Source organism: Epargyreus clarus, unplaced genomic scaffold (assembly GCF_041222505.1).
Source record: "Epargyreus clarus isolate Ecla_fem2 unplaced genomic scaffold, WU_Ecla_fem_2.2 ptg000010l, whole genome shotgun sequence".
Taxonomy (NCBI): Eukaryota; Metazoa; Arthropoda; class Insecta; order Lepidoptera; family Hesperiidae; genus Epargyreus; species Epargyreus clarus.
In genome coordinates this window covers 1,149,894-1,173,924 of record NW_027332218.1, presented here as the reverse complement: position 1 = coordinate 1,173,924, position 24,031 = coordinate 1,149,894, and the positions used below count along the sequence as shown (strand labels likewise).

Genomic DNA, 24,031 nt, shown 5'->3' with positions numbered 1-24,031 from the left:
CTGATGAGGAAAATGGAATAAAATTATTAAAATCGTGTATTGTCATCGGTTCTTGATAATTGTTCAAAATTTTAAATTAACCAGACCGTTCAAAGTAGGTAAAAATGGAGTTCAAAGATTCCGTTACATAGATACATACATACGAGTACATACAGGTCAAGCTAATAAAAGCGTAGTAATAAATAAGTAAATTCAGATTATTATTGCTTTTACATGAGATTTTATTCAATTATATTGCTATACAAACGTATTTTAGTTGATATTTTATGAAAGTACAAGTAAATTACTTGTGTCCATCATTTTTCAGTTGCGTAAATATTATTTCATTACGATTTTTTACAAAAAATAGTAGGTAACTCAAAATTCAAAAGAGAACACATTTATTGGACCCTATATTAAACAACAATTTGAAATCTGTGATTTCATTTTTTAATATACCTAACTAAAACAATACAGATAAAATATAGAGATATCAATATTAATTATAATAATGAATAATAGTAGTAATTAGTAGAAATAATAAGTAGACATAATAATTACTTGTATGGACTTAAATAAAAAATGCTTAGATATAAGTATCACATTATTTTCTGAATACTGTGATATTTAAGTAGTATATATCTGAGAGAGCTGCATTATAAAAACATTAATAAAAGTATAATTTGTTTTAGTCCGCGTAAAACTGCTAGTCCGCTCTGAATTAGAAATGAATCTCGTCGCCATACCAAATTGTATAACTTCACCTGCTCGCAACTTCAGAGCGGACTAGCAGTTTGACGCGGACAATACAAACAGTGAACAAAAGATGTTGTTAGAAGGTGATGTTCCCTTTCTGCTTAGACTACGGAGCCACTACGGTCCCACCTATTTCTGTCATAAACAACAGTATTAGGCGCTGCTAGCGGTGGTCGTTAAATCAACGAACTAGTTAAATCAACCGTTGATTCACTTTCAACGAATCAACGTCAACCCAATAGAAATTAACTAGTTAAATACGTCAACGACGTTGAACGGAACGTTTCGTTATTTTCAACGTAAATTTTATTTTGTTTAGAATTAAACTTACGTTAAGAATAAAATTAAAAAAATATTTTTTTTATAATACCTACTTGAGTAGCAGACGAGCATATAGCTTAATTTTGTAGAATATATCTAATAATTTCCTATTAATTAATTATAAATATCGAGAATTGATATTTATATCATTTCTTGATATTTATAATACACACTACGTCAAATTGTTTCTAAAATAACATTTACCGCACGTCAGTAGAGACGCGTTGATCGTTGAAGCATAGTTAAAAACCGTTTATTGTTGATGCAAGTTGAAATTAGTAGCACGTGAACTCGTTGACGAAATTAACTAGTTGATCAACGGAAATTAACGTTGACGTTTCTTTGATGGAAAAAACTTCAACGACCCACCGCTACCGTGAACAAAAGATGTTGTTAGAAGGTGATGTTCCCTTTCTGCTTAGACTACGGAATCACCACGGTCCCACCTATTTCTGCCATAAACAACAGTATTAGGCGCTGCTGTGTTCTGGTTTAAATAACGTTGTAATCGAGACATCTTTACACATAAACATGAGCCATTGTCCAAGTATATTTATTGAGTCGCCAATACATCGTCGGGTTTAAATGTATGACCTATTTACATTTTAAATAGTGGTATATCAATGGTTGAGGTTAACTGGTTCGAATTCAGTTGCAAAATATAACCTTCACATCCATACGACCTAACACACCAAGTTAAATAAAACGTAGTAAAAACAGATCAAGAATAGCCATTTAAAAAGAGAGAAGGGTCAAGTCAGTTCAAGCAGCTCCAAGCATATTCTTCTCCATCCAGGGTATGAACTCCGTGACCCTGGTGTAGACGCCGGGGAAGCCGGCCTCCGCGCACCGCTTCCCGAAGGACACCACGCCGATCTGGTAGAAGAAGGTCGTGAAGGTTTCCGAATTCCACTGGAAAGATAAATGCTGTTACGATTTCGTCCCTTAAAATGTTAAATGATAAGTATTAATTTCAGGAAGTACTAGCTACATCAATTGCTGCATCATAACAGCAGTATCAAGCGCTGATGTGTTCTGGTTTGAAGGGCGTGGTAAGGGAGACATACTTTTCCGAGGCGTTCCAGCTTAGTCCTCAGGGTAACGGTGCATCTATGGCTTACCTCAGCTAGGAATATCTAATCCTATCTGGGGTTGATTACAGATGTTCATGGGCGTCTTACCATCAGCAACTTACCATCACGTGGACTGCATGCTCGTAGACAGGTAGAAATAGGTGAGGCGGTGGTGCCGCCAGAGTCGAACCAAAAATGGTTCTAGCTTCTAAACACTACTTACAATAGGCTGCATCAAGGGTCCGCCACTGTCTCCCTGGCAGGCGTCTCTGCCCCCGTCCTTGTAGCCGGCACATAACACCCTCTTGTCGATAACTTGAGCCTTGTACGGGGCGTACACCTCGGCGCAGTGGCTGTTGCTGACCACTGGCAACTGAAGCACTTGGAGGTGGCTAGCTGATGGACCATCTAGAAAGAGACTTGTTTATGATATGTCGTGTATCGTGTTTTGTTTTAACTGGCAATGACAAATGACAATCAACTAACCCGGGAGCGGGACCTGCACCCTTAATATTAGTTTTTACGTTTTTACAAAAATTACTGTTTTTGTATTTATTTACGTATTTCCCATACATTTTAATCAGTTCTATTACACCGCTAGGGGCGCTGATTGGAAGTGTGTGGGCAAATACGTTAACTAATACAAAAACAGTCATTTTTTAACGGAAAACGGAAAACCTCATACTATGGGTACCTACTGTTATTTCAAAACGATCGCAGTTTTCTACGATTATTAAACGCAAACTCAACGGAAAACAATCGCAAGTCGAGCGGATCAATCAGATTTTCAACTATCGGACAATAGTGTCTATTTTTATAGTAAGTATTTGCATTTAGATATTAGATGGAATATACTTACGGAATTCTGTGTCTCCCCATCCAGCAATGATGGGGTTGTAGTTCTCGAAGCTCCTCGCCCTGAGTTCACTATTTTTCGGGATACAAATCGGCCGGATTAAATCTACAAACAAAATGATTCATTAACATATTTTTCTCATAACATAGAAGAAACAGACAAGCATGCAGTGTACCTGATTGTAAGTGGCTACATCAGCCCATGGACATCTAAACATCTCTAGATAAGTTGAGATTCCTCCTCAGGTCGGCCACACAGTTTGCTACTTCTAAGGACTAAGTTGGAACTCCTCGGATAACTGTCCCCCTTGCCACATACTTCAAACGAGAACAAAGCAGAGTATAACACTGATGTTACCAGGCAGTAGGTGTGGCGGTGGTGCCGTCGAAGTCGATCCACTGAGGGTTCTACCTTCAAAATATCCACGGTTGGCTGTGACCATTTATTATCAGATGGGCTACAGTTTCATATCTTTTGGATTCTAGTTTGTATAAAAAAAGCAGTGATAGCCTAGTGGTTAAGAAACACGGCCTCTTGATCGATGGGTCCGAGGTTGAAATCCCAGGCAGGCACCTCTGATTTTTCAAAGTTATGTGCGTATAAGAAATTAATTATCACTTGCTAAACGGTGAAGGACAACATCGTGAGGAAGCCTGTATACCTGAGAAATCTTAAAAAAAAAGTTTTCAAAGGTGTTTGAAGTCTACCAATACGCACTTGGCAAGCGCGGTAAACTATGGCCTTATCCTTCTCATTCTGAGAGGAGCTTGCCCAGCAGTGGGTCAGTAATGGGTTGATGATGATAAACCTCCATACCAGTGAACTGCACGTCTCTCTCCAGAAGCAGGATGCCGATGTCGTTGGTGAAACCCTTGGAATCGTAGTTCTCGTGCTTCATCTTGCTCTTGATGATGACGTCCACAGGCGTCGCACCTTCGTCCTCGCGGGCTAAGTCCAGCTCGCCCAAACGGACGACGTACCTGAAAATACATTTTTTTTAATAATAAAAAAGATTTAGGGATGGCGATCTGAGATCGATTAATCGAAGAATCGATCTTTTGCGCCAAAAAAATCGATTATTTTAATCGATGTCCAGTTACGGATTGATTCAGCAAATCGATTTTTCATCCTAGAAAATCGAAAATTGATCTTTTCGAAATTGTTTGAATGTGTTATAGACATTTTAGCTGACGAATACGTTTTAAAGTGCTTGTTTGGTCCTGATAACCTTACAATTAAATACATATTGAGGGACATTTAAATCAGTTTTAATCTACATATCAAGATTCCTGTGACATAAATGGCATTTGATTTTAAAATACCACAAATAACTGTTATTAACGTAATTTGATGTAGTAAGACTTAATTATTGAATAAATGAGTTACAAACACTTATAATTTTAAAACAGGGTTACGAACATGAAAGTGATGAATAATAATTATATTCGTATGTATTAAAATCGAAGTATTTATAGGCTGGTAACTAGCATGAACTCCAACGTCTAACGCCGAGAGTCCGGGGTTCAAACCCTTTTAACAAACATCTGATTTTTCACAGTTATTTGCGTATTCGAAATTATAATTAATTAAATGATAATTCACTTGTTTAAACGGTGAAGGAAAACATCGTAAGGAAACCTGGATACCTGAGAAATCTTTATAAAAAAAAGTCTCAAAGGTATGTGAAGTCTACCAATTCTCATTCTGAGAGGAACCCGTGCCCAGCAGTGGGACAGTAATGGGTTGATGATGATGATGATAAAAGTTATGATTATAAAACAGGGTCACGAACAGGAAAGTGGTAATGAAGCTCGTATGTATTCTAATCGAGGAGACATGTTTCACTACTGTTCACGACTTTACCCTTGATCTTAACCTTGATTAAATTTAACCGTTATTAAATTTTGCAGTGAAGTGTTTTGTTCTTACAATACATGTAAAATAATAAATCCATGTGGTCTTGTAGGAGGTAGAACCCTTTGTTACCTTGCAGACACTACCGCCACACCTAGTTCTACTAAATAACAGTGTTAAGGAGTGTTCCGCTTTGAAGGGTGTGGTAATGGAGACATACTTATCCGAAGCTCCAACATAATTTCAACCCCAAGTTCCAACATAAGCCTCAGAGGTAGCAAAGCATCTGTAGTAATCTAACCTTATCTGGGATTGATTCTAGATGACCATGGACGGCAGTAGCCACTTATAGTTTCGTATCGTAGATCTTTAAAAAAGGTTCACAAAGGTATACCAATACGCAATGGCCAACGCGGGGAACTATTTCCTAATCCTCATTCTGAGAGGAGACCCGTGACCAGCAGTGGGACAGTGATGGATTGATGATGATGGTGGTTTACATTTGCCACTTGAACTACATAAAGGTCTGTGATGTCAACCAATACCCACTTGACAAGCGCGGTGCACTATGGCTTAATCCTCAACCTAAGAGGAGGCCCGTGCCCAGCAATGGGACAGTAATGAGTTGATGATGATTACACAAAGGATCATGAGTACAGATATTTCCACGTGTATGAAGCCTTAATGTTACGAAACACAATTGCTTACAATAATGACATGTCATTATCCTCTGCATATCAATGTCGTTATTATTATACTCTACAATAACTATTGCCCTGATCGTAATTGGTGTTGCTACGTTCATACATTCATTATTTGCCCATTTTAATGAAATTCATAGAAATAAGTAGCTATCCTTTTGTGATGTAAAATTTTGTTGTTAAACGCTGCTGTGTTCTGGTCTGAAGGGTGTGGTAAGGGAGACATACTTTCCCGAGGCGTTCCAGCTTAGTCCTCAGGCGTAGCGGCGCATATGTGGCCGACTCCAGGTAGAAATATCTAATCCTATCTGAGGTTGATTATAGATATCCATGGGCGGCAGTCACTTACCGTCAGGTGGACTGCATGCTCGTCTGCTACTCCTATATTATAAAAAAAAATTAAACTTTTATCATCTTCATAATGTTTTGCGGTACTCACAGATCTGTCTCATGGTTATGGATGCAGTGGGCAGCGGTCATGACGTGTCGGGAGGTGACGAGGGAGCCTCCGCACAGCCAGCGTGTGGAGCCGTCCCTCTTGTTCTTGTAGCCCAGCAACGCCATCCAGGGGAAGTCACCTGGAGAAAAGTAAAATTTTGTTACACTTACAGCTCCACACTGTAGCTTCCAATGCCATGGACTCACACAATTATAAGTAGGTACACAAATGATGAGAACAGAAATCTAGATTTATTCTTAGTCTACCGAGGGGAGATCCCATTTTCTGCATGCTTTGATTTTTAATTTTATTTATATATAACTAGTTAGAGTGGGAGCTCCAACTGCCCGGCTAGCGACCCCAAAAGAACGATGGTATGTGTGACCGCATATCGTCGTACGTTTCACAAGGAGTGGCGAGCTTCATAGTCATCTGGGCGGAGCCCGACGAGGCAACGCGGTAAGAGGACTCCGGTTGCGTTCCTGTGGAGATCCCGGAGCCCTCTATGCAGCGTAGAGGGCGGTCACCGGGGGGGTTTTAGTCTGGTAAGAATCCCACATACTCGTAACCCGTCGTCGCTCCCACGGCGTCGGGTACCTTTTGAAAGTTTCCCCCTCGTCAAAAAAAAAAGGTAAATCCTTACCAAGCTTAGCCTTGATTCCTCCGACCACTCGACTGAATGAAGCGTTGCTGACACCACACACTGGAGGTTCTGGGAAGGAGTTCACGTAGTCACCAGAGACAGTCTTGGGTGAAGCAGTAGGTATTGGTTGTGGTGCTGGTGGGGAAGGTGGTGGCACGTCAGGGATGGATAGAGGCGGACAACAAACCTGAAAAAGATATATGTATACTTGAGATAATATGAATGAACATTTCTTGAATATTGTCACTCTTCAAAGCAGAATAAGGAATCAAGAACTTTTCAAAAAGAAAGTGTGAATGTATTTCCACCTCATGCATTTATGGTCAGGGGTTCAAATCCCTAGCACATCCTAAAGTATACTCAGCAGTGGAGCACATAAAAGATAAATACAGACTGTTATTATTAAAGGCTATTAAAGGTGGTAGAACCCTTTGTGGTTCGACTCCGGCGGCACCACCGCCACACCTATTTCCGCCTCATATCAGCCGTGTTAAACGCTTGTTCTAGTCTAAAGGGAGACATAGTTTTCCGAGGCGTTTCAGCTTAGGGGGTAGCGGCGCATCCCTGGACGACCTCAGGTAGGAATATCTTATCCTATCTGGGGTTGATTACGAATGCCTATGGGCGGCAGTAGCCACTTACCATCAGGTGGACTGTATGCTCGTTTGCTACTCCTATATTATAAAAAAATCACTTCTATCACCAATTAGACACAGCTCAGTTTTAATTAAAAAAAAATGAATATTATTCGCGTGTTACTTACTTTAGGGTTGTTCCCCTCAAACCCGCAGTGCGCCCCCCTCAGCACCCTTACAGCCTCAGGGTTGGACGTGGTCTGTTGTACCAGCTTCACATAGGGCTGGCAGCTCTTTATCGAGACGCAGGTCCCTATGTCTCCATCTACTGTTCTGCAGGTGTCTTCTAGAATGAGCAGTTATAACATTAGTTAGACACTGAAAGGTTAGGTTAGGTTAGGTTAGTAGAATTTTACGTGGTCCTACTTCAGAAATAGCCGAATAATAAATAAAAGCAGTGATAGCCTAGTGTTTAAGAAACGCGGCCTTTCGATCGAGGGGTGCGAGGTTCAAATCCCAGGCACCTGCATACCTGAGAGATTTATAAAAAAAAACGCAAAGGTATGTGAAGTCTACCAATACGCATTTGTCCAGCGCGGTGGACTATGGCCTAATCCTTCTCAATCTGAGAGGAGACCCGTGCCCAGCAGTGGGGCAGTAATGGGTTGATGATGATGATGATGATGACTTCAAAAATACCACCGTTACCCTTATTTCCTTTTAACAACAGTTTGAAGAGCTGCTGTGTTCTGATTTGAAGGAACGGTAAATGAGAGATCCTCATACGAGGTGGTCTAACTTAAGAGGAGCAACGCATCTATGGCCGACCTCAGGGTCTCAATCCTATCTGGGTTTGATCACAGATGTCCATAGGTGGTAGTGACCACACATCAGTAGTTTTTCCGTTTACTTCGTAAAAAACCTTTTTACAAGCCTTCATTGTTTTTATAGCTCAGTTTATGAAAAGTTAAAAAGTCGGTGCCTCTATGATATTAATTCCTCTTAGTTTCTATGATAATTCTTATACATATATTATTAATAAATACAGAATTTATAGTGCTAAAGTTATTTTTATTATACATAAATAGTGCTTTTATGACAAACAGACCGATTAGACCCAAACCAATTTAAAACTGCGTGCAAATATATACTCAAAAATGTGTTTAAAATGTAACGAAACTCATGTCGAAAAATTGAATTAATAAATCCAATGAAAATATCTTCTTCGTCTTATTTAACATTTAAATGCTCGAGCACAGACGAATAGGAGCGAGTAGGGTATCTACACACCATTGTGGGTACATCCGTATAGGAATACACCTACCAATATTAGGGTGTATACATACTAGCCACAATGCTCGTCTGTTCGCCGTGGAGTGTGGGTTATATAGCAAGAGTCAACGAATTATTCGCCCATATTCATATTTGGAAGCAAATCGTGTACAATTCCAAGTACATATCACATAAAAATCATAGATTAGTAAAGATTACTCACGAACCAGAAAACGTAACCAGTTTTGAGAATTGAAATAGTTGCGGAAAAAAGTTTTGCCGTCTCCGCGCTAAAATGTCTGTAAAATATTTGAAATACTTATTTATTTATTATGTAAATTACGCAGTATTTGTAATTTTTTCGTAAATTTTCTCTAAAATTGTCTTATTTGTCAAGAATTTAAAAAAATAACTGATAAATCAGCCATTTGTGACTTCGTTCAATTTCAAGACGGCGAATTATCTTTACTAATCTAAGATAAAAATAAACTGAATGACAAGAAGCAAGAACCATTTACGACTGCAGTCATAACTCATAAAAAATTCTAACACAATAGCATCCTTAAAGATCGTCTTAAAGATTATGTTGTGCACAGATTATATAAATGAGGCTTCACAATGAAATAACCTTTGACGACAGAGGGCGTACAATCTGTGAATTTTGATTTGTCGGTCAATAATCTACATTAGTATTATTTTAGAAGGTATAGTCAGCGCCAAACTGCTAGTCCGCTCTGAAGTTGTTGCGAGCAGCACCCTTACCATAGTATTTGCCCATACGTAAACAAATACCAAAACAGTCATATTTGTCGAAACGTAAAACCTCCTGGTAAGGGTACAGGTGTGCCATACAATTTGCTATGGCGACGCGATTCATTTCTATATTCAGAGCGGACTAACTGTTTTACGCGGACTAAACCTAAACCCTCTGTGTCGATTCCGGCGGCACCTTTGCCAAAGTTATTTCTGCCTAATAACAGCAGTGTTAAGCGCTGCTGTGTTCTGGTTTGAAGGAAGTAGTAGAGAGACGTACCTATCCGAGAATCACTAACTTAGTCCTCAAGGGTAGCCACGCATCTGTCAACCTCAGGTAGGACTCTGATATATTTAGGATTGATTACAGATGAGATAGAAGTGGGACGTCATACTCTCCAGGTCAGTGGGTATGGAATTTCAGGTCTCGAGGGTACCCCCCGGATATTATAAATGTAATGGATTGTAATGAATAGGCTCAATAACTACTGGACTGATTTTAAAAATTCTTTCATCATTCATAAGCTACATTATCCACGAGTAACATAGGCTATATTTTATATGAAATATATTTGATAAATACATTTTGGGGAGGTACAAAGTTTGCCGGGTCAGCTAGTATATTATAAAAGCAATAAGCAATCTTTAATCGCGATAATAACTCGAGATTTGAATGAAAAATTCATGTAAATAGCTGACCTCGACATAAATTAACCTTTTTATCAGCACATAAAGACAACATTGTAAGCCAATTAAATATAGTATTAAGTACATACTTCTTTGAAATTGAAGTTGCAAATAACCATGCATTTGTATGCATATGCATGGTAAGTGTGCATTTACAGATTTCCATCATCCATGGATATCTCTAAATAATATATACATATAAATAAAATTGAAGTGTCTGTTTTTAATATTAAAATAACCGCTTTTTACTACATGCATATGAATATATACGATATATACACCAAAATAACATTTCTTTTTAATTTTTGTCTGTCTGTCTGTTTGTTCTGGCTAATCTCTGAAATGGCTGTACCGATTTTGACGGGACTTTTATTGGCAGGTAGCTGATGTAATAGGGAGTAACTTAGCCTACCTATATTTTAGAACTAGCCGTTCCGTTTTTAACGCGGGTGAAACCGCGGGGCACAGCTAGTCGTAAATAAGATTTAAGACCTAAAAAATAACACTCGTTTTTAATCAAAACGCTTCCGACACTCACAGACCAACATTAAGATACCCTGTGTCGTGGGTGTCATGGGTACATCATGTCATAGACAAATACATTAACACCCAGACCTAGAAATAGATATCTAAATTCATCCTTATCCTTACTAATCCTTACTAATATTATAAATCCGAAAGTAACTCTGTCTGTCTGTCTGTTTGTCTTTTCTTCACGCCTAAACTACTGAACCGATTTTAATGAAATTTTGTACAAAGATAGTCTGAGATCCGAGAAACGACATAGGATAGTTATTATCCCGGAAAATCAACGGGAACTAGGGATGGCGATCTAAAATCGATTAATCGGAGAATCGATCTTTTGGACCAAAAAGTCGATTTTCTGTTTTATGTATGTCATATTATTTTTTTTAAACGCGGGCGAAGCCGCGGGCACCGCTAGTCATTTATATATCTGCCTGTCCGGGGATCGAACTCGAGACCCTCTGCGTGTCAGACCGCACGCGTTCCGTCACGCGGGTCGTCGTAATAATCAATCTATCCAGTGTTTTGCTTATCAAATTTATACTACAATTTGTCAAATTTAGATATTTGTTAGGCTAACTTTACATGGATTGAGTATTGATAACGGACGTATGGTAACACTGCGTATGTGTGCCTTGCAACATCAATACTGAAATAGTTAAATTTCAATCTTTAGTAGACAAAATTCGGATGGATTAAGTATTGATAACGGGCGTACGTGAATCGTCGTCGTATAAGTCTCTCCCTTACAATATCAGGATAATATTGATGTATTGATTGGTAATAAAGATTAATTCACACTGTATTCTAACATCTTGAACTAAACTAAACATGTTGGTGCCACCAAGGTTATGTATGTGGTCACGGCAAGTTAAGTATGTACCGGCTACCGCGCTTGTGATCATTAAGCTAGTGAGAAATAACATTATATAATATCTACGTATATTTTGAGACGGATTTTATTCATTTTTTATATAATACAGCAGTAGCAAATGAGTATGCAGTCCACCTGATAGTTACTACTGCCACCCATGGACATCTATGATTAATCCCAGATAGGATTAAATATTCATACCTGAAGTCGGCCACAGATGCGCCGCTACCCCTGAGGGCTAAGCTGGATCGCCTCGGAAAAGCATGTCTCCCTTACCACACCCTTTAAACCAGAACAATGTAGCACTTAAAGCTACTGTTATGTCATGTGTACAGATTAAAGTATTGCGATGCTCTTAATCTAGAGGTCCGAGGTTCAAATCCTTCTGGTACACAGCCTCTGACTCTTCGAAGTTATGTACCTATTATAAATTAAGGAGCACTTTTTTGCGGTAAACAAAAACATCGTGAGAAAACTTACTTTAAAAATCTAAACAAAGTTCTCAAAGGTATGTATTGCCTATCAATCCGCTCTTGACCCTCGCAGTGAAGTGACAAAAGAACCATGCCCAGCAGTGGGATAGTAACAAATTGACTAAATATATGTGCAAATTGAAAAATTATATTATATGTGCAATTGTACAATCGCGTCAAATAAAGATGAAGTATTATGACATTGATGTTTAAATATTGTAAAATGAGTTTACACTAGTGAGTTTATACAAGCTGTGAATTGCATAAAATATACAAATATTGGCACCAACGAGGACGATTTTAAACAAATAGTGATTAAATATGGCCGTGAAAGGAATAAAATATTTGAAAATAGATTAGAAGAAAAAAAGACTAAAGAAGGAAAAAAAACTATTAAAAGTGGAAGGGAAATGGATACCATGTCTTTTTATTGTCTTTAAGACAACGGGAGATGGAAATGCTACAAGCATTAAGAAATTAAAAATAAAGTTCATCATCATCATCAACCCATTACTGTCCCACTGCTGGGCACGGGCCTCCTCTCATAATGAGAAGGAACAGGCCATAGTCCACCGCGCTGGCCAAGTGCGTATTGGTAGACTTCACATACCTTTGAGATTATTTTATCAATCTCTCAGGTGTACAGGTTTCCTTATGATGTTTTCCTTCACCGTTTAAGAAAGTGATAATTAATTTCTGATACGCAAATATCTTTGAAAAATCTGAGATGCGTGCCTAGGATTTGAACCTCGGTCCACTCGATGGAGAGGCCGAGTTTCTTAACGACTAGGCTATCACTGCTTAAATTAGAGTTAGGATAGCGTAGAAACGTCGTTAGATACACATTTCAGAATGATTCAGTCGCTTTACAGATACATATTTGAAAGTGACAGAACCTCCCGTAGGTCGAAACTAACGCCACTTCTATTTCTGCCTTATAATATCAATGTTACGTTGTGATAAGGGAGATATTTATACGAGCTATTCTAATTTAGTGCTTGAGTAACGATGTGCCTATCTGTGACCGACCTCAGGTAACATTCTAACCGTATTTGGGGTTGATTATAAATGTCCATAAGTAAAATGCTATTTTTGTATAATTTGCAGCAAAACAATTACATTCAATGTAAAAAGATGGCAGAACTGAGCACTACCATGAGTTTACAAAAGTATTACTCGCTAGCGACTGCGTAAAATAAATGTATGAAAAATTGTACAGCGCCTCTGGTGGTTACTCGTAGAAGTAAAATCCGTAGTGGCGTAACTCGATACGTAAAAAACCTATCGAAATCAAATCGATCGAATGTCATTATGATCTATTGCCATACAAATTCGGTCCCATGAGTCATTAATTTGACAGACGTTGTCAAGAAATACCGTAACGATTGTAGTTATGTTACTCAATAGCAAAATGACAATAGTTTTCTATTTACAATTTCTATAGTGGCGTTTCTATGCCAACTCATGGTAGTGCTACTGAAGACAAACGAAAACGTCAATCATTTGCACAAATCAAAAAACAAAATACGTATTCTGAGGTAACAAGGAATTGTTAAAATTTATTCAACATTGATGCGACATGATCAATACTTGTAACCACGATAAGGAGATAAATCTTTGACGGACTTAGCATACGAATAAGTCTAAATTTAAACCGGATCTTGTGTGCTCAGAATATGGAAATTTTCCGAGAAATAGAGCAAACTGGTTCCAGGAGGTTCAAATTTGTATACAATCTCGTATTTAGGGATCCGTACCCAAAGGGTAAAAACTGACCCTATTACTAAGAGTCCGCTGTCCGTCTGTCCGTCTGTCCGTTTGTCACAGGGCTCTATCTCCTGTATCGTAATAGATACACTTTAATAATACAGATATACTTTAATAATACAGATACACTTTGATAATAGATAGAGACACTTTTTACAGAGTATTCGTATAGGTGGCCGCTATAACAACAAATAAGAAAAATAAAAAAAATATTGAAAATAAATGGGGGGTCGCCATACAAGAAACCGCTAATTCTCTACGTTTTTCGCTTTATCTATTGAACCGTAAGTAGTAGACAGTTCAAATTTTCACAATGTATTTACTTCAGTGGCTGCTGTAATAACAAATACTAAAAATAAAAAAATATGAAAATGTTGGTGGTTTGTTTTTTTTTTTGGTTCATCTATATATGTAGCTCTAACCATCTATTTAATTATCGTTATAATTATTAATGTGAAGAATTTGCTGAAATAAAAGGTGCCTACTTCATTGCTTTAACCGGTATAATATAGACAGTATTTTCTTATTATTTTGAAGTTGGTAAAATCTAGAGTTCGTCGTCGGAGGCACCACTACCACACCTGACGCAGCACTGTAAAGCGCTGCTGTATTCCTTTTTCAAGGCTGTGGTAAGGGAGACATACTTAACCGAGGCGATCCAACTTAGTTCTCAGGGTAGCAGCGGTCTGTAACCTCAGTTAGGACGCATATCTTATCTGAGCTTGATTAAAGATGTAAATGAGTAAAAGTAGCCACTTACCATCAGGTAGACTGCATGTAAATACTGCCTATAATTGATAATATAAGACTAATATTGCCTAGAAAAATTGGATATTTCAAACTTTAGTAGACAAAAATTGGTTAAGATTTTTGATACGATGGTCATATACTAACAGCCGTTATAGATGAGAAAAAAACTAATCTACATTAATTTGCATTAACACGACAAAAAAGTAATACTATCACAATTATGACATACTTATCGGAAATCGGTAACCATTGTCACAAGTTCCCACATTATAGAGGAAATGACACATGAAATGATTGAACTAAATGATAGTTAACACATTAGATTAACGTCGCTATTTATAATCAATCTATTTATTGTTTTTCCTACCAAAGATCATAGGACCTATCACATAGGATCATAACATAGGATCATTCTGTACCCTTCGTATGAGTTTTTAAGTTTTTACAAATATGACTGCTTTTCTATTTGTTTACGTATTCGTCCATACTTTTCCAATAAGCGCCCCCTGAGGACTGTATCAGAACTAGTTGGACAGTGCATGTGAAATTGCATTTTTCAATCTTTGGAAGTCTAAAAATTGTGTAGATCGATTATTGATAACGGACAAAAAATATATACCTACAAGTAACACTTGTTATTTTAGAATATTGTAAATTAAAATGTTAATTATTAGAATAACTATAAGATTATAATATTAGAAATAAACAAATAGGGTTACATTTATACAGTCCGCGTAAAACTGCTAGTCCGCTCTGAATATAGAAATGAATCGCGTCGCTATAGCAAATTGTATCTACTCGTACATCCTCGCAACAACTTCAGAGCAGACGAGCAGTTTGGCGCGGACTACAAGATTAATCACAATTTTAGTATTCATATTTTATTAAAAAACCTATTTATACCTTATTATATTAGTATTTTTAGTTATTTTTTTATAACATGAATTATACCACGAATTAAATAATTGATCACAATTGTTTAGCATTTTTATTAATGATCTTGTCGTGCAATCCCAGCAGAATAATTGTCATTTGTTAAAAACTGTTTTCCCCAAAATATTTACACAAGGGTCCAATTGTTAGTTTCCCATTAGTTAATTTCATATAAAATGTATCATTACTGAAAATTGGTCCGTTTTGGAAAACCAAGTTGTTCTTCGCCCCAGATGTAGGCACCGGAGTCAACTGTGGCAGGTTATTAGGAGTGACGTCATCAACCTCGGTATTTCTATGACCGAAAACCGGTATATTCTCCGCTTCTTCAACAACCATAACTGGTGAAGGCGTTTCTGTTTTTCCGTGGTTTCCAAAATCGTTGTCGTTTGAAGGAAAGACCGGTCTATCGTTATAAGTGTTACCGGAAACGAGGCCTCCATTAGTACTACCAGAAATAAAGCCTCCATTTTCATTACCAAAACTGGGTGGATTGTTGACAGTTCCAGAAATAAGTCCTCCATTGTCATTACTTCCAAAAGTTGGTGTATTGGTAACAGTTCCAGAAATAAGCCCGCCATTGTCATTATTACCAAAACTAGGTGGATTGTTAAGAGTTCCAGAAATAAGCCCGCTATTTTCATTATTACCGGCAGCTGGTGGATTGTTAACAGTACCAGAAATAAGTCCACCATTCTCATTCTCATTCTCTTTATTACCAAAACTAGGTGGATTGTTGACGGTTCCAGAAATAAGACCTCCATTCTCATTATTACCAAAACTAGGTGGATTGTTAACAGTACCAGAAATAAGTCCTCCATTCTCATTATTAGAATCTGGTGGATTGTTGATAGTTCCAGAAATAAGTCCACTATTTTCGTTATTACCGAACACAGGACCGCTATTATCATTCCCTGATACCAATCCACCATTCTCATTATTACTATGAGCGAATCCACCATTGAAATTATTACCAAAATTGTCTCCGGGATTCGCATTATTATAATCGGGATTATAATTCGTTTCTAGATTCTCATTGGGTCTTTCATACTGATTGTTCGGTCTTTCGTAATTCACATTATCATAAGGAACATCATATCTATTGGGAAATCGCACATTATTTGGATTTTGGTATTCATTACGATTGAAGTTGTACTGGTCATCTGGCCGGGTAGATATACCCGGGATAAATGGGTTGTATTGTTGGTTTCTGTCTCGGTTTCTCGGTTCAAACTGCAGCATCCCTGAGAGGGTCTGTATTATACTTTTTCGGCTCGGGAAGAAATTCTGAGCGAAGCCGAAAGGTTGTCGTCTTTCTTCTCGGCGTGGGAAGAAGCCTAATAAGGAAATGTTATTTAGAAATATAAAAAGGAACATATTATGATACGCATATATATGACAGCTTATATTCTTCTATGCAACTATATACTTAGCCCATTGTCGCGCATTTCTTTACAATGTACTTCAAATGCCCATCAACTTAATAATATTGTTGTTTAACACACTACGTTTTGCACAATATAATTAGTTAAGTATTAGTATTATTGTAACTAAACCGAAAACTGAAAATAAACAAATAATTTTTAAACCATAGTAAAGTGTACCAATGATATTTGATAACATATTTCGAGATACTTACATAGAAAAGTGACAAAGATTCTAGTTTCGATTAAAATCCAGGATTTTCGAACTTCTGGTAATAGCGATCAAAGTATAACATGTTCACAAGTTTTTGTTACTTCCTCATACGTGTATTATAATCATCAACTTCACCGTCATAAAGCAAAAAATGGAGTTCAAAGACCAATGTTGCAAGGTGATTAAGTGGATACTATTATTTATGTACAGTAAACTCAAAAGTAGATGAACATATTATGGTTTCCAAAATTCATACACATACACTCACACACACATACATTCACACATAGGCATACACATACATAAGTAGCTGAACACAACTAGCACCATAATTAGACAAACGTCGTAGTTTCAAAATAAGATGAACACTACAATGCCAATAGTAGCTGAACAGTGACATATGTATTAGTGACCCTAAGGTCAAGAAGGTCACCCTAAGGTCAAGGAAAGCTAACTATTTGCACATATCGGTGTTCAGCTACTTTTGACGCGTTAGAGTTCATCTTATGACGCCTTACGATTTTCATCTAATGACGCTAGGGGTTCAGCTGTTTATGAACACTTGGGTGTATAGGATTTTTTGAAATGTTCATTTGCTCGTCTACTTAAAGCACTGACTGTATCTATACGTATTCTATTGTCGCTACTTTTGACGCGTTAGAGTTCATCTTATGATGCCTTACGATTTTCATCTAATGATGCTAGGGGTTCAGCTGTTCACGAACACTTGGGTGTATAGGTATTTTTGAAATCGTCATCTGCTCATATACTTATAGCACTGACTGTATCTATACATATTCTATTAAAGCAAGCAAAAAAATATATACGTGTCTAATAGATAACCTCTCTTCCTTTGGGAAGTCGGTTAAAAATTAGACAATAATTGTCAATCAAGATCAATTGGATTGATTTTAATCGTTTTAATTAATATTGATAATTATTGTTACAAACAGACGCAAATGTATTAAGTATATAGAAGATTACACGCTTTTTCAGCCACAGTATTTTATTTTCATTATCATTATTATTTTTCTTCGTTTATCTCTTTTTAAACTAAATCATCGAATATTCGGGTAATTTACAATTGGTTGCGATGTCCATTTAACAAGTTGATGGCACATAAGTTCCCACTTTTATGTCATAAAAAACTTCATTCATTATTTGAGTGGCGGTAAAGCCCCATCGCGGAATTATTTGCACGTACAATTTTAGCTAATAATTGTACAATGACGTCAGTGACGTCTATACCACAGGTTTATGGACAGAACACATAATATTGTAGAAATGACACTTATAGATATATACTTGTATTAGTATATAAGCAATGATAGCCTAGTGGTTAAGAAACTCGGCCTCTCGATCAAGGTTCAAATACCAGACACGTCTGATTTTTCAAAGTTATGTGCGTATTAGAAAATAATTATCACTTGCTTAAACGGTGAAGTAAAACATCGTGAGGAAATCTGCACACTCAGACTTTATAAAAAAAAATCTCAAAGGTGTGTGAAGTCTACCTATACGCACTTGGCCAGCGCGGTGGACTATGGCCTAATCCTTCTCAGTCTGAGAGGAGACCCGTGCCCAGCAGTGGGACAGTAATGAGTTGATGATGATAATTATTAGTATATGAGAGGTTTTTCAGATTAAAAGTGCAACATTCTTTAAAATATTTGTTGGTATTTTGATTTTTAAATTACAACAGACAGACAGATCATTAACTAATTTAGGAATAAGGTAGTTTAACTGTCTGAAGTTTGTCATTACAATATTAGTAGTTTATATAAATATTTTTAAATATATTTCGGTTTGAAAGGTAGAGACAATTATACGAGTAATTTAAATTTACTCCTTACGGGTAGCAATACATTTGCGGCGGCAATAATGAGGCAACCATGTCTATTTATTATATATTCTATGGTGCATATGGTCATTTTTTGCCCAAAGTATTTCGACAATTCACAATGGTTGTGGTTACGCTTGACGGAGTTTCCGTATTACATTAAATGCAATTTGAAAAAAATACCCTTGAAGCTATCTTTATATACTTTTTTTATTGAAATGAAAAAATACTTCTTCTATCTACCTTCCTACCTACTTTTCTAAGGTGTATAAAGTGTACTATCTACTTTTCCGAGGCGTTCTAGCTTAGTACTTAGGGGTAGCGGCGTATCTGTAGAGAACCTCAGGTAGGAATATGTAATTTTATCTGGGGTTGATTACAGATGTCCATGGGCGGCAGTTACTTACCATCAGGTGGACTGCATGCGTCAGTTACCACTATATTATAAAAAACAAAAAACCTATTTTATATTTGTTGGAGATCATACAAGTGTACATAGATATGTACAAAAGATTTTTACAAATATTGCAAGGTTAGAGGGTCAAGCGCACTGAACTTTATATCTGCAAAAAAATAAGAAGAACAGTAGTCATTTAACTAACCTCATTTGATTATTTTATCAAGAATGAAATAATTTTAATGTTTTGTAAATCAAGCTACTTTAGTCCTCATAACTGCAAAGTGGATAGTTAGATCTCTTTTTATTATAAAATAACATGACATAAAATAAATTTATTTTGGGTAGGCCCTTACGAATTGTCAGTTACAATATAATTACAAGATTTTATCTATTTTTTTCTTACACTACTACCGCATCGGAACACGACATCAACAGAAAATATCCGGTATGAAAGTGTGTTTATGTTTTTTTAATAACCATTTTTTTCTTTTTTAATGCACACACAATCCTAGTATACTACATAAAAATGCTAAATTACTACTACATAAAAATGCTAAATATTCGTATATTTGTTAACTATTGCGGTTAAAAAATACTCGTGTATTTGTTATTTAACAATGCATGACGTCACGTTGTATGTCATAAATCTTTTAAACAATGTTTCACGGTTCTTTTATATCATATAGGAGTAGCAGACGAGCATGCAGTCCAGCTGATGGTAAGTGGCTACTGCCGCCCATGAACATCTGTAATCAACCCCAGATACGATTAGATATTCCTACCTGAGGTTCTCTACAGATACGCCGCTACGCCTGAGGACTAAGCTGGAACGCCTCGGAAAAGCACGTCTCCCTTACCACGCCCTTCAAACCAGAACACAGGAGCACTTAACGCTGCTGTTATGAGACGAAAATAGGCTCTCCGACTTATTAATATTTTGTATACATGTATTAATATATATCTTATTTTAACTATTATATTACATATTATATAGTGTAAAGTGATGAAGCACTTGTATTGTATTTGTATTCTTGTTTTCCAATCATCATAATAACAATACGTACTTCATTACATAACTCGAGGCTTCTCGTGAGGTAAGCAATAACTTTTTTCCTGCTGATTGACGGCTCAATAGAAGGAAATCTAATCATATATATGATTATTATGTTTGTCAATAGTTTAAATAACCAGCGTTCCCTTTTAATATATCATTTCTACCTTTTTTTCTTTTTTTTTTTTTTGACGAGGGGGAATCCTTCAAAAGTGCGCTCCCCGATGCCGTGGGAGCGCCGGGTTATGTGGGACTGTAAGTGTTTTTATTTATGTATTATCTAAATATATATAACTCAAACACTGACTGACATAGTGATCTATCAACGCACAGCCCAAACCACTGGACGGATCGGACTGGAATTTGGCATGCAGGTAGATGTTACGACGTAGGCATCCGATAAGAAAGGATTTTGATCAATTCTATCCCCAAGGGGATAAAATAGGGGATGACAATATTACTTCGTAACGCGAGCGAAGCCGCGGGCAAAAGCTCGTATTAATATAAACTTTAGTATGTCATTACTAGTGAGCAAAATTTCAACAAAAGGATATTTTTTTATAGAAACTACTTTTTAATTCATGTATTAAAATAAGCTTCCCTTTTTGCCTTTTTGTGTTAAATATTAATAAAAACTGGTTATTTAGACATGTTGATGAGATAAACGTAGACGAGATATCGTAAACGTAAACTTAACAATAAAATGAACGATTTATATTCAGAGGCAACACAGAAGCCTGATTTTAATGCAAATTGTGTGATTTTGTTTCTAATTAACATAAGCTACTTAATATCTAACATATATAGTCCGCTGCGGTGATACAAGATAAACATTAAGATTGAGTTAGAGTTGAAAAATAACCCACGTCCCACTGCTGGGTCTTTGAGTGAGAGGGTTAGGTCATGGACGACCGCGCTAGCCAATTTCAAATTGATAGACTTTACGCACCTTTGAGATTTTTTTAACTTAATTATAATTAGCCTTCATAATGACGAAAAATAGTTTCACACACTGACAAAAACCAGTGTGTGAAAATGTTTTTCATTACTATATTAAGGGATATTTAATTTCTAAGACGTATAAAACTAAAAAAGCAGAGATGCCTGCCTGGGGTTCGAACCTCGGACCGCTTGATTAAGAAACCAAGTTTCAACCTTTCTTTTTTTTTCGCGGAGAAATCCTCATGGATCCTCTCCCGCCTGGGGGAGCAGAAGGGTTATGTCGGACTCCTACCAACCAAGTTTCAACCGACGTTATCAACACATTTAAATGCACATAAGCTATTTATATCACAGAATCACGAATCCATAAATTAATATTTAATTAATTAATTTTGCATAAACGCGGCTTACCCACGCTTCCTAATTATAATTACTATATGGCGATTAGCAATAACATTATAAAAAAGACGGAAGTGTCATTAATAAAATCTTAGATACTGTTATAAAATTATAACGGTCTGTACAAACGATAATTTTGAAAGAGGCCTGATAGCGCCTACTGTACAAAACTATAATGGTGGAATTCCTGTCGATTTATATTTTCTTTTTTTTTATAATATAGGGGTAGCAGACGAGCATGCAGTCCACCTGATGGTAAGTGGCTACTGCCACCAATGGACTGTAATCAACCCCAGATGGGATTAGATATTCCTACCTGAGGTCGGCCACAGATGCGCCGCTACGCCTGAGGACTAAGCTGGAACGCCTCGGAAAGATTTTATTATTTATATGTTTATACACACACATTATGAAGGTGGTAGAACCCTTTGTGGTTCGACTCCGGCGGCACCACCGCCACACCTATTTCTACCTTATAACAGCAGTGTTAGGCGCTGCTGTGTTCCGGTTTGAAGGGTGTGGTAAGGGAGACAGACTTTTCCGAGGCGTCCCAGCTTAGTCCTCAGGGGTAGCGGCGCGTCTGTGGCCAACCTCAGGTAGGAATAACTAATCCTATCTGGGGTTCATTACAGATGTCCATGGGCGGCAGTAGCCACTTACCATCAGGTGGACTGCATGCTCGTCTGATACCCTTATATTATAAAAAAAAAAAAAAAAAACACACAGCGACAAAAATCTACAAATACACATATGTGAATATATTAAGAAATAATTTGAAATTATAAATAATTATTTAAAGTTATGTGGTTCTATACCACATAAGTAGGAAACACGTATGCTGCTTACAAAATGGTAAATGGCTATTGCCCATGGACATCTGTAATCAATCCCAGATGAGATTAGAACTACTTACTTGCAAACTAAGTTGGAATCCCTCGGATAAGTATAATCGCATTATGCATAATTAGTGACGAAATATGAAAACTAAGGAAAATCAGCATGTCTATATTTGCACCTTTCTGATAACAAATGTAGAGTTAAGTAGAGTTTGACACTTTTCTGAGAGTTCTATGGAAATATTTCTTAAATGTGTGTACAGTGTGAATGTATAAGCAAACGACTTTTTATAAGGTTAAGGTAGCAACGGACATGCAATCTGGTGGACTGCTTAGTTGATTGCTTAAGAGTAAATGATCACTGACACCTATGGCCATCTGTAACTTAGATGGCCATCTCATGTATAAATATAGTCACGATTATCATTGCAGACAGAAGTGATAGCCTAGTGGTTAAGAAACGCGGCCTCTCGAACGAGGGGTCCGAGGTTCAAATTCCAGGCACGCACCTCTGATTTTCAAATTTATGTGCGTATTAGAAATTAATTATCACTTGCTTAAACGGTGAAGGAAAACATCGTGAGGAAACCTGCATACCTGAGAGATTTATAAAAAAATCTTAAAGGTATGTGAAGTCTACCAATACGCACTAGGCCAGCGCGGTGGACTATGGCCTAATCCTTCTCATTCTGAGAGGAGACCCGTGCCCAGCAGTGGGACAGTAATGGGTTGATGATGATCATTGCAGACTATATTGATGTCTAGGGAACCTTTTATAACGAATTCTCATGAAATACGTGTAAAATTATGAAATTTACTGTTAGTTATTTATATAATATCTATATAGTTTTGTTTTATTTCAATTTACAATTTCATACTTAAAATATAAAATTTTAATCACATTGGTACACTTTACATATTAATAATCATTTTATAATTTCAATGTTAACTAATACTATTACAAAAGACAAATAAACCTAATTTAACAAAACTTAAAAAACGTTAACTTAACTGTTAACACTTAACATTATCACTCCATTAAAAAACGGAAATCAATTGTTAGTAACTTACGTAATAAAACTTATCGTACTCACCAAATTGACACAACACAGCCGATATATGTAAAAACAAACACACACACAAGTTTACACTAACTCGCGACATATTTATAAACTAACTAAAGTTACTAAACTAACTAAAAAGTCAAATAATCACAGTTTTACAGTTTCGCTTTAGTTAAAATTACGAATTTTCAACAAAAAAGTCCGCGAAAGTATGAAAATTCTTGTCTAAAAATCCCGTTTTAATTCAAACACAATTTAAAAATAATGAGTACTTATTTACACGCAATTACAACAACATTTTAAACCTAATTAAAACAAATTAGTTCACACGTTTAACCCGAAAGAACCGTTCCAAACTGTATTAAACTTCAGTTAACTTTAACTTCGCACGAGTCAGTTAAGAGTCGAGTTCACTTAGTTGAGTTAGCACACGTATGTTCACATGGTCAAGCGTACTATGGTACTGCTGAGGTCTTGACCGGAGCGACGTATAAGAGATCGGGCCGAGGTGAGCTGCAACGTCACTCCGTATTTATTTTGTGTTCGTAAGTCTGTCTGTTTGGTACATTTTTAGGTAGAAGTAGATAAGGTACAGCTGGTAGTAAGAGTACGGGCTTTGGACATCGGTTA

The 24,031-nt window shown here is 36.8% G+C and overlaps 1 protein-coding gene across 2 annotated transcripts; it reads right to left on the bottom strand.

Moving 5' to 3' along the window:
* Positions 1 to 1,641: 1,641 nt before the first annotated feature.
* Positions 1,642 to 23,851, bottom strand: LOC140745260 (venom protease-like). 2 transcript variants are annotated; one of them, XM_073077005.1, is made up of 9 exons: positions 23,432 to 23,851; positions 15,420 to 16,568; positions 7,386 to 7,543; positions 6,623 to 6,809; positions 5,980 to 6,118; positions 3,802 to 3,965; positions 2,989 to 3,090; positions 2,353 to 2,537; positions 1,642 to 1,968 (listed from the first exon to the last, which is right to left on the bottom strand). In XM_073077005.1, exons 1-9 carry the CDS (start codon positions 23,499 to 23,501, stop codon positions 1,819 to 1,821), a joined length of 2,304 nt encoding a protein of 767 aa, XP_072933106.1. In that variant the 5' UTR covers positions 23,502 to 23,851; the 3' UTR covers positions 1,642 to 1,818. The 2 variants fall into 2 exon arrangements, with proteins under 2 accessions (XP_072933106.1, XP_072933107.1); XM_073077006.1 differs by lacking the exon at positions 15,420 to 16,568.
* Positions 23,852 to 24,031: the final 180 nt, after the last annotated feature.